An 11,371-nucleotide genomic window follows, 5' to 3' on the forward strand; every position below is an offset into this window, starting at 1 on the left:
AGTCCTGGTCTCTGCTGTCTGTAAAGACAGCCTAGACAACGGGCTCAGAGACTAAGACTCATGAGTCCCATCTCTGGTACTGAGCTCCCTTTGACCAAGACTTGGCAAATTTACCTCCAGCTGGCTGCTCGTGAATGTGTCCTGAGCCATGTCTCTGGTTTTGCAGGCAAAGTTCTCCTCTCTTGCTTCTTAGAGGTGCTGATGGTGGCAGGTCAGTGCCAGGGCATGTCTGTTAGTCCTTCTGAGAGCGGTCAGATGCTGTCCTGAATGTTTCTTCATAGTTCATCTCCTAATGACCTCTTATTTTCTCATTTAATTTCTACAGGCGAGTTTATACCGAGGTGGCTACAGCCGATTTGCCCCCTACTGAAGTGACGTGAGCCCCCTGCAAGTGGGACAGCCCCCCCAGTTCATGAGGCCTGGCTATTGCAATATTTACTAGTAGAGGAACTCTATAGCAAGACGAGGAGGAAAAACAAAAACAAAAAAAAAAGAGAAAATACTTTTTTATACCTCACTATGTTCTTTGAATATGTATTTTTTTTTTTCCTTTAAATTTCTGCCTTTAATTCTTTTGTTCCAAAGATTGTGCTTTTTTTTGTTGTTTTCATTTTTGGGTTTTTTTTAACTGTGGTAAAAATAATGCATTTCCGTGTCTGTATGTTGGTGCATAGCTTATCCTACCAATCACGGAAAAGGTGATTAGCGCTAAGGAAAGCTGTTAGAAACTGATATCATACAATTAATCAGGAACACGCAGACAGAGTTACTTCCCTGGGTCTGGTGCTTGGTGCCTGTGAGACAGGAATACGTGAGGGAAAAGTCTCCACCTGCCATGTTTCTGGTCTGCAGAAGGAAGCACGCTGTGGCTGGGACCTCAATGCTGGTGGGAAATAGTCATTTACATTTGGAAATGGGGGAAATGCAGAGACTTTCCTCGTTTTTATCACCATCTGATGTGCACAGGTTTAGGACAGTTTCAGCAGTGTCAGGATTTTAGACTTGGCAAGAGAAGATTTCCTCAACCTGCCCAAAGACTTCGACTGTTCTCTGCTGTACAGGGGACAAGAACTTCAAAAGGAGTTTTTGATGAGGATGATCTTTCCCACACACGTGCGACTTATTCTAGATGATTGTTGTCCATTGCTGATGGCTGTAATTATCTTAGTTTTTCTTCCTCCTTTTCAAGATCTTTGTCCCTTGCTGTCCCTTTCCTTCCCTTCTTTCCTCAAGGAGTGGCAGATGCAATGCAGCATCACACAGAGCACCTCTGTTGCGGACAGCAAGCAGTTAAACTTGCAGAGGTGAAACGTGTGCAGCATTAGAGAGGAAGAAATCTAGCTGAAGATCCCCGCATCAGCGCCATGCTCGGGTCCTCCGAGGTCCAGCCTGCAAGGTCTCTCCTCCTGTTCATCCTGAGCTGCTCCGGCACTTTTGCAAATAATCTGTTTAAAATGAGTGAGGAAAAACAAGTCATGTATAAGCTGCTGAGGCGAGGGGCAAACGTGGGTTTGAGTGGGGGAAGAGTCTTTAAATGTGATCCTGAAGTAGTTTTGGTTTGATCAGGAGTTTAAGGGGAGGCAGAAGCAGTTTTTGCAAGCTCTGAATTCATAGGAACTTCCCACCACAACCTATTGCAGGCCCTTACATAGTTGTGTTGGGGCCCTGGGGTCTGTTTTGCCCAGCCTCTCATAGAATGTTGTGTACCTGGTCTGCTGAGTCCATATAAACACTACATATTAGAAGATTTGAAAGCAGAGAGACTATTTAAGGGAGGACTCTGTGACTTCCAAGACCATCTCCCTTCTACTCTCACGTACAGTGATTTCACTGTGTTTCAAAGTCAGCGTTTTTAGATGACTGTGTGAGCTGTGTTGTAAGGAGGAGCTGCTGCTCTCCAGACCTCCCCGCTCAGCTGCTGGCTCCTAGAGTGCTCCCAGTAAGCCCCGGTGCTCAGAGACAGGATCTCTAACCACAGGTTAGAGAAATGCAGAAGCGCAGTTTTATTAAGCTGCTTCGACTCCATCTATTGATACCGGGGTGAGCTCACCCCCCAGAGGGCTGTTTGGAGTGTGGGTTTGTTGGTGGAGCCTCTCCAACTCCAGCACTACACCTGCTTCTCCGTCTACTGCTGATACTAGAATAGGAAACCTCCTGCATTTAACACTAAGTGATGTCGACAAGTAGAGCTGCCGGGGAGGTGCTCTGGCCCAACCACACATTTTTGGTTTTGGTCTTCCCCAGTGAGGCACGTGTGGCCTCTCTGTGCACAGCAGAGAGGAGGCACCTCAAATGGGAAGGATGGGGAAGCCATTAGTTAAGCTAGAGACCCTGAAGCTATTGATTCTCTGGAGGCATAGCTAGATAAAGGGGACACCAAACTACCAGCCTGTTGGCCGCCTTTTATTTTTTTTGTTGGTTTTGTTGTTGGTTTTTAACTTTTCTTTTCCAAGCCAAAGTTTGGTTTGTTGCTGTTATGACAATTTTTTTGTTGTTTGTATATAAATATTTTGGTTAGCTTGAAAATAGGGAGGGGGGAACAAGGTGTTGGGGCTTTCACAAAATCTAGGAACTGAGTGGGATGTGGGGCATTTGGGGGCTTTTGCTGTTTTATTGAGGCAGGGGAGGGAGGACTTGTGGTAGAAATAGTCATATCCAAGGGGAGCCATTTCCACCGCAGGGGAGCCAGGGGACTTCTGGAGCTGAGATGCAGCAAAAGCCTCTACTGGACTTGTTTCTACCCACCTGTGGGGCAGAGAGGTTGAGTGAGGCCACCCCTTCCCATCCTGTCCCTGCAGGCGATTCCTCGTGCAGCAGGTCTGCAGGCTGCGAGCGAGGGGAGCGCGGCTGGCAGAGCCCAGCAGGGGCACCTGTCGGCCCCTCTGCCCCTTTCCTGCCTTTCAGTTCAGCTGGTTCTGACTGCAGCTCCCGAAAGCCAGATTTTCCCTCCCCGAGTACCTTCCCCTGCCCTGGTAGTGCTGCCTGCAATTCCCCCCTGCCACTTGGCCTCTCTGGGAGTGTGGGGTCCAGCCCCATTTCTGCAACTGAGCAGAGTCTATGCATGGCAGCTTCAGCCCACCCAAGTATATTAAAAGCATGAGGGGTTTAGTGCAGAAGCGCCCAACCTTTGTGGGGCTGTGATCTCCTGAGGTGTGATCTCCAAGTAATACCTGCTCCAGACCCATCCAACCTGATTCCTCTTATATCTGGGCCCAACCTCCTCTGGTTGCTCCCCGCCAGGCTCTTGTGGTGCATTAACCAGCCGGTGTCTCCCCAACTCCATAGTTAATGCTGTAGGATCCCCACCGAGGCAGGTTGCTGATAGCCCAGCTGCCTGCTTGCAGCAGTGAGCTGCAGAGGGGACACCAGGACATGTGCATGGCAAGGGGACAGAGGTAGCTTGCTGGTTCCAGGTCTCAGGAGCACCACACCTCCCAAAAACTTGCACACTAGCTGGAATTTCACAGTGAGGTTTCTCCAGTGAGCGTTGTGCTGTGCAAGAAGAGCTCTTCAGCCTTTCTTCCCTCTTGGCAAACAACAGCTCTGGTTTCACTCAGATATGTTGTGAACTGGCTTGAGGTGCATTAGAGCAGCCAAGCCATGGCTATATCCATCTTCTGAAGAAGTGAGGACAAAGCCTATATCTCCCTATGCAAAATTAATTACACTTAATTCATTAAACTGGGCCCTAACTTGTTTGACCGATGGCAGCTAGTGCTTCTCCCTGAAATGGGTCTGCAGTCACAGGTCCCTCGCAAAGCAGGACTTGGCTTTCCGAGGGAAACCACAGACAGCCTGGCAAGTAGCTTGCTGTTTGTCACCTTCTAGTGTGGTGGCATCTGGGGTTCCTTTTCAAATAGAGGAAAGTACATTTCTTTAAGTGTTGCTGTTTGTACTGTCTTGCAATAGGTCTGGCCAGCACGTGATATTATACTGATAAAATTTTGGATTGAAGAGTTCATTTATTTAATGTGCTGGTCTGTCTTTCCTTGTGGGTACAGTTGTGCTGGTACATAGGTGACTTCTGCTATAGCATGTTCCCTACTGGGAATAAACTACACTGATGCCCAGCACGTTAGCAAACTATTGTAACTGTCCCCGCACAAGGAAGGCTGCACTGTTGGAGGTGGGTTGCCTTTTCTAAGAAAAGCCATGACAGGACCTGGAGCCACCATAGAGGTCAGTATGAACCTGCTATAGCCAGCTATTCCCAGGTTAAGCAGTTACATGGATCCTGTGTCATGAGTTCAGACAGAGCCATGTTTTAAATGAGCTGTGACTGGGCTGTTCCAGTGCCCGAGAGTGCGTGAGCTCAGGAGTCGGAGACCTGTGTTTTGGTCAGGGCTCTGTCAGTGATCCTCAAGGGTCAGCGTGGAGCAGTTGTCACTGCTCTAGACTTTGCTTCCCCATCCCTAAAGTGAAGTGAAAGTTTATCCCCTGTTCTCACCCATTGTGAGATCTGTGGATGTGAAGCGCACAGCAAGAGCTGAGGAGGGTTATCTGAATCTCTGGCTCGAGTGCTAGTTGTGAAACGGTTAACTAAACCATTTCCTTGCCCAAAAAGAGACCTGGCTGCTGGAATTTCGATTCCAGCACCCAGAGCTTTGGCTTCAAGGAATACAAAGCAGAGGAATGAAAAAAGCAGAGCCTCATTATTACCCTGCTCATCTCTATCTGTATCTTCCCATCCTGGCCCAAGAGAAGGAGTCAACTGAAGAACAAGTTGGGGGAGCGCTTAGGAATTCAATAAAGGGAAAACCAAAAACCAGCTCTGGGGAGTGCTTTTGCTGAGTCTGGCTCCAAAGGGAAAGCCCGTGGGCAGCGTGGCAAGCAGCCTGCGGCCCTCCAGCCTGGTAGGGTCGGGGAATGCTGCCCTTGGTGCAGAGGGGCGATTTTTAGAGTGTGTTACCTGTTTGCACTGTTTTACAATAGGACGGGGAAAAAAAGCCCACCCAACCTAGTGAACAAGATGAACATCCAATGTAAACTTATTTGTGTTTTTATTTTGTCATGCTCTTGGAAAATGTCAAACATTTTGTAGTATACACCAGTGAGACTTGATTCTTTGTTGCATAAAACACTATTTTTGGTGATGTTAATGTCTAAAAAGCCCCTTCCCTCCACCCCGACCTTACTGATTGCCCTCTCCACCCTCCAACCCTGGTAAACTTCTCTTCTACAACGAAAACTCCAGTCAACAAGGCAAGCAGGAGTCTGATAGCCAGAGCGTGAAATGGGGCCCTTGTCAAGTAGGCTCTGGGGTTTCTCCCCGCTACGTTTCCCTCTAGCCAGCAGTTGGCAGGATAAGCCCCGTCCCACTGCAGCACCTGCTTTGATGGCAGCCTTAAGGGGACTTGGGATGTCCAAGTTCCGTCTGTGTTGCTGCTGTTAACCTTGGAAGGCACCTTCTTGCCAGCGGTTGTCCTCTCTGGGTGGCAGCCTGCAGCTGGTCCAGGCTTGTGCAGGAGACAAGCTTCCCCCACTGCCTCTCGACTTGTGGTAGAGCAAGAACTCATCAGCCAAAAATCTTGCATGATTTCACCAGGAGATTGCTGGTGTTTAAAGCCGTCCACCCGAATATTCGTTTGGCTGACAGTCAGCAAAATGCTGGTTCATCTTAGAAATGTTTTTTTTCTTTCTTCTTTTTTTTTTTTTTCCTGAAGTGGGTCAATAAATCTCTTGCCAGATTCCCAGTTTTCTGCTGGTGGAGGGGCTTGTTGCGTCCCTGAGGAGTGAATTCCTTACAGAAATTGGACCTCCCACATTAATAGTCTCAGTTTTGGTCATGTTTTTCTATTTTTTTCTATTCACAGTATTTTGTGTGTGTGCGTGTGTTGTAGTTTTGGCAGCTTGGTTTGGCTGCATTATCAAGTGATGAAATAATCCTCTTTTACCCCAGGGGAAATGATTTGGTTTTGAGTTTTTTCTTTTTACATTTTTTTTTCTTTTTAAAATTTTAATATGATAAATCCTGCTTGTAAATAGCTGGAGCTAAAATGTGGGGCTGATAGCAGATGAGAACCAGGGCTGTAGAGCGATATGGAGCTGGCGGAGTATTTTACTGACCTCACAGGCTGATCTACTTGAGACTTGGAGATTTTCAGTGCAAGGCTGAGATGCCGCAGCACCTCCACTAGCAGCGATGGACTTGCCCCTTCATGCCATCTCCCCAGCACCTCCCATTGCCAGGTACCGCCGGGGAACAGGATGCGTCCCGAGTGGGATGCGTTCCCTTCCCCTGGATCATTTCCTAGGATGCCCGAGCCGCTTGCCCAGGGTCCCATTTCCCTGCTGACTCTGGAGAAGCAGTATCTGCATCCCAGGGCTTTGTGACAGCCTCTTTAACTTCCCGCCCTCCCTCGTTAAGTATCATATTGTATAGTAGCTTTCAGACCATACAGTATTCATTGGGTTATTCCTATTATTATCAAGTAGCTGGAATTGTGAAGGTCGGAGTAGTTAGATCTTTAGCTTTTATTCCTTTTTTTTGTATTACTATCCATGTGTATAAATTATTGATCATGTTGCTGGCTTTTATAAACTCTAAGCAAGGGGGGAAACCCTTCCTAACCCTTTGCAAATGGTAATGAAGCACTGTTTTTAAATAAAAGTGAGAAACACCAATCTGCTGACTCCTGTGTGTCATCTGTTTTTCAGTGCATCTGGATGAATTTCACTGTTGCCATGTCCCTGGCAGGTAAAACATACAGAGGGGACGGATGCTGGTGTGAAGAATGAGCTGGGAGACAGGATCTTCTTAACGATGAAGGGCGAAGCCTTGGCAGGGCTGGCAAAAAATCCCAGCCCTGTCTGTTCACACACTGAGCTCTCTGTAACCCCACGCCTTTCCCTGCCGTCCTTTCCCGTTGCTGCTTATTAGCAGGAAAGGGCCATTTGTTTGGTATTTGATAAGAAGCACCCCCACCCCCCTTTTTCCCTCCCAGCCTAATCTGTGTTTAAACCTGTTAGTGTGGAAGGAGAGACAACCATTTCAAATTACAGTATCAGCGTTTTCTTTAATGCTGTGTAGCCAGCTTCCCGCTGTCTGTGTTAGCACAGGTTTAATAGTTAACACACACAACTGGAAGCCGGTGTTCCTGTGCTTGGAATGAAATTTGCTCTGGGAGTTTAGACATTTCTTGTAATCACTACTCCTGTTGTCCTGCTGCCTGTAAAAGGAGTGTCACTGCAGTCAAGCAGAAATTCATGCGCATTCTAAAGCGTGCTTAGAGATCCTCTAGTGAAAGATGTCCTGCAAATATGTACCATATCATCGGATGCCTTTTCTGCTGAAATGATCCTAAAAATAACAAATAATAAATCCCTGTGGTCAATTTGCAAGTAATTATGGAAACTCAGAATTGAGCAAAATGATGCAGCGAAATATGCCTAGTATGGCTGAGGCCAGCGCAGGATTTTCATATTGCTTTTGGAAATGGCAGGGTACCAGGAACAAAAGGGTTGGGATCAGGTGTGTCCCGGGTTGGCAGGATTGTTGGTAACGATGCAGGAAGACACGCGAGCTCCTTAAGCATTCCTCCCCAGTATTTACCAAGGAGCTGCAATGTGTTCCTGTCAGATGACCCTCATTTCATTCTAACAGTAACTCAAGAGGATGTTGAACAGTAACTGCTAAAATTAGATGCCTGGAAATCAGGACTGAATAAAATTCTGGAGGAGCTGGTTAAAGGGCTCTGGATCGCTGAGGCTGGGAGAGGTCTGGAAACAAAGCTCTGCTGCGTGGGGAGGAAGGCAGCGCAGAGGCACGCTTCAAAAGAGAAGCAGGGTCGCTGGGTCTCCCAACCAGCCATCATTTCCAGGCAAAACCATAAAATGGCTGATCCTGGAATTCACTAATAAGTCATTAGAAGTGGTGTAGTAATATTGCATTGCTCAACAATTGTTTGCCAAAAGCTCATCAGAGGAAACTGATGCGGGTTGCTGGAATGGACTGCAAGTTGGCTAAGGAAACGAATGCTGCTGATTCCATACATTGTCCTTCTATAAGCTATAAATAATTATAATAAAATAGACAAACTGCGTGAGTCAGTCAGCCAACTGCAAGCCACCATGCACATTTCAGTGTGTGAAGGCAGCATCCATTGAATGAGGGCACCACCATCACGTAGGGAAGTACATCTGAAGAGGGTTTGGTAACAACCTGGACAGGGACTCCAGGCCACAGGGTCCAGCAACATGGTTGCCGAATGTGAATTTCTGTGCTGTACGGCTATGTTTGGCAGCTGCATGGTGAGGATTTAGTCAATAAATGATAACGTTTGCTGGAAAGCATAGTTTGGATTGTATTGGACTGATTTGTAAGTTCAAGTTTAATTTGGAGAAGAGCTCAAGGCTGAGGCTAGCGTGACTGCCTAAGGCAGTGTCTTAGTCTGGCACTGACAAGCTGTGTCAGGTGGTTTGAGCCTGAAAGCTCAGAAAGAAGCCCTGATCTCCGAGGTGGGGCTGAGCTGTGCTTGGGGTTTTGCTGCTGGCCTGTTATTGACCGTGCTGACTCAGGGACAGCATCCTGAGCATCCTGCTGATGGGAAAGCTTAGTGGCTGGTGTGGGAGGGTTATTTGCATCCTTCCTTTCTGTCTTTATACAAATTGTGCAGTGATTTGGTTTGGAAGAGACCTGTGGAGGTCATCTAGTCCCATGTCTTTTTCAAAGGTCAGTCGGGTTCGTGTAACCGTAGTGTCTTCAGCACGAGCTGGGAAGTGAAATGCATTCTGGAGTGCCAACAACTTGGTCACGTTCTGGAAGGTGAAAGGTGGCCCATGGCCTCCTGTGCTTGCCTGCAGCCCTGTTTTCTTCACTGCACAGACCGGGGTTGGTTGTCACTTGTGGCTGTTTCACTGAGGTGTGGAGAAGAAAAAACACAGTGCACTTAGATTTGACTCAAACAAGATGTATTTTTTGTGGTTGTTCTTGGTTTAAAGCGTGATCATTTCTGACATAGCACGTCCAGCACTAGCTCCTGCAGCTCGAGATGAACTGGGAGAGAGGTTCAGCAAAGGGCTTCCAGCATGGTTCAAGGGCTGGAGAGAGGGAAAACAGGGAAATGACTGCAAGAGCTGATCTGTTTATTTGTCAAGATGGACAATTAATTGCGTTCTAGAAGCACCTTGAACAAAGATCTGACTTTTCTAGGGATTTCCTACCTGGCAGTGTTATAACATACCCCAGCACTCGGGAGGTGAAGCCAGACAACTCCAGCCTCATCTGTGGGTTAAGGGACTTGCTGCACTTAGTTATTTCTGAAGCATTTCTAAATATCAAATCCTAACCCAGGAGTTTCCAGTGACTCTCACTTGCCAGCCCTATTGCTCATCTCATTTGGGATGAACTGTCTACCATCCTGCGTGCTCTGTTCACCCTGGGCTCGTGCTGACCCTTCAGCAGCAGAACAAACCTGTAGCCCTTGTGTGCTGCTCCTCTTCTCTCTGCTGACTGATGGAGACAGCCCCACAAACTGGGTCCTTAGCCACAGGGCCAGCCTGAGTGGGCTGCCACCAGCGTGCCATCGTCTCTTCTGCTGCAGCAGAGGTGAAGGCTCCTGGCTTGTGTGAGCCCCATGACCAGGGAAGAGACAGGGTACTGGAGTTAAAACTGGAGGGTTTTTTGTTTCTGTGAAGAGTCACACTGCTCCTGCAGGTCTCTGAAGGTGGAGCAGGGACTGCTTGGCTCCTGAGGTGCTGTGGCCACCAGCTCGTGACCAGATTCTGGGACTCAGCCTTCTGGCTCGGAGAAGCCTCACTGCGCTGGGCTCCTGTCCCGCTGCAGTGCACAGTGCCGGCAGCCCCTGCGCGGAGCCGGCACCGAGGGGATGCGCAAGCCGGCACCGGGACCAGCTGTCCCAGTTTGCGGAAACTTTCTTGCCTTTTTAAGGGCATGCTGAGTGCTGTGCTCTAACTTTAGCACAAAGGTATGGTTGACTTGGCTTCTTTTATTAATGGATGGGTATAAATATATCTGCTTTCGGTGCCTGTCTCGTTCTGCCATGGGTAAACATTGAGCTCTGTCCCAGCTCCTTTTGATGATAAATTCCTCATCTTTTGAATCACAAATCACCTTTTTTTGTGTCAGGAGGAAGCGTCAAAGCCCAAAGTCACTTTGCTTTTTATAGCACCAGCGCTCTCCAGCTGAACTCCGCTCAGAAATCATGGATTTCACAGAGCTCTGCAACAACAGCAAATCTGGCGTGTTTACGCTTTTATTGAAATAGCCTTAGCGCTTGTCTGGAGCCCTCCTGCTGCAGAGCGTTGCAGTCCTTTCTTATTTTTGCAAGGATGTCATCCATCCTCCCCAGGGGGAGAGTGGGAAACCTCGCTTTGCGTTCAAAACACTGGGGCTTTTCTTTTTCGGTCACTGCACCCTGGTTCTGCTGCTCGAAGAGAAGCTGCTCTCCAGAAATAGCTCCCGCTTTTGACCAAGCACCGCTCGTGTGGGCGAGATGCCGCTGGCGGTCCCTGTGCTTTCACTGTGCACGGACACAGGTCTACCCTGGTAAAGGGCGGACACCAGTGCCCTGAGAGTGGGAGGCTGGGGAGGGATTTCTGCTCGCCCCAGTGCAAACATGTGCAGCCATCGGGGGGAACTGCCTGCTCTGCCGAACTGCTGGGCTGTGGGGATTTGGAGAGTGAGAAAGGGAAAGAGAAAACCAGCATCATCTCATGCAAAACTTTTGCAGGTGGTAGGGTACTCCATGCCTATGTTGGGTGGCGCTGAACCAAAGATTTGTGGGGAAATTGAGGATTTAGTGTTCAGGAAAAGCTGGTGGTTGCTGAGCTTGCATGCTTGCCTTGGCGGGTGAGGGTTGAGCCGGTTGCAGGGCTCTGACCCAGTGATAACACTCTCTCTCCTTCATGGACTGGTGATGGGGTGCATGGTGTGGGATCGCCCTCACTCACCATTAATGCCATGGCACAACTGGCACCAAGCTGAGAGCCTATGCAGCCAGAGGTCTGAAGAGATGAGTTCAAAACACTCTTCAAGGTCAAGCTGGGTGAGACTCAGCCCTGAAGCAATGTAGATTACAGCTAGTTGCAAAGCTGACTCATCCCTGGTTAAGATCCAGGTCCCGCTGTGGTTGAGAGGGTTGTTAGCTCTGAGGGGAGGCCAGGCAGGGCCCAGCTCGGCAATTCAAGTCACTGGGTGGCTGTGCAAAAAATCTCTTCAGCCCTGAGCTCTCAAATAGCTTTGACTTGAGCAAATACCCAGAGTAATCGCAGGTTTGAGTGAAACTTGCCATTCCCACAGGCTTCTTGGTGGCATTTAATGCCCCTTGCAATATGGAGTCAGGACCAGTCAACACCAGCACAAGTAAGTACCATGGGCCTTTCTGCTAAGCAGCACGAATTTTGGCAAGTC

At 48.4% G+C, this 11,371-nt stretch overlaps 1 protein-coding gene across 20 annotated transcripts in view; it reads left to right on the top strand.

Moving 5' to 3' along the window:
* The window catches only part of RBFOX2 (RNA binding fox-1 homolog 2), a 175,438-nt gene extending 168,814 nt beyond the window's left edge, over positions 1-6,624 (top strand). For all 20 annotated transcript variants that reach the window (XM_071802302.1, XM_071802296.1, XM_071802290.1 and 17 more), the window contains one exon: positions 326-6,624. In XM_071802302.1, the coding sequence (XP_071658403.1) occupies positions 326-380 (55 nt within the window). In that variant the 3' untranslated portion in view covers positions 381-6,624. The remainder of the gene's footprint in view (positions 1-325) is intronic.
* The last annotated feature ends 4,747 nt before the right edge of the window (positions 6,625-11,371 follow it).

Source organism: Patagioenas fasciata, chromosome 1 (assembly GCF_037038585.1).
Source record: "Patagioenas fasciata isolate bPatFas1 chromosome 1, bPatFas1.hap1, whole genome shotgun sequence".
Taxonomy (NCBI): domain Eukaryota; kingdom Metazoa; phylum Chordata; class Aves; order Columbiformes; family Columbidae; genus Patagioenas; species Patagioenas fasciata.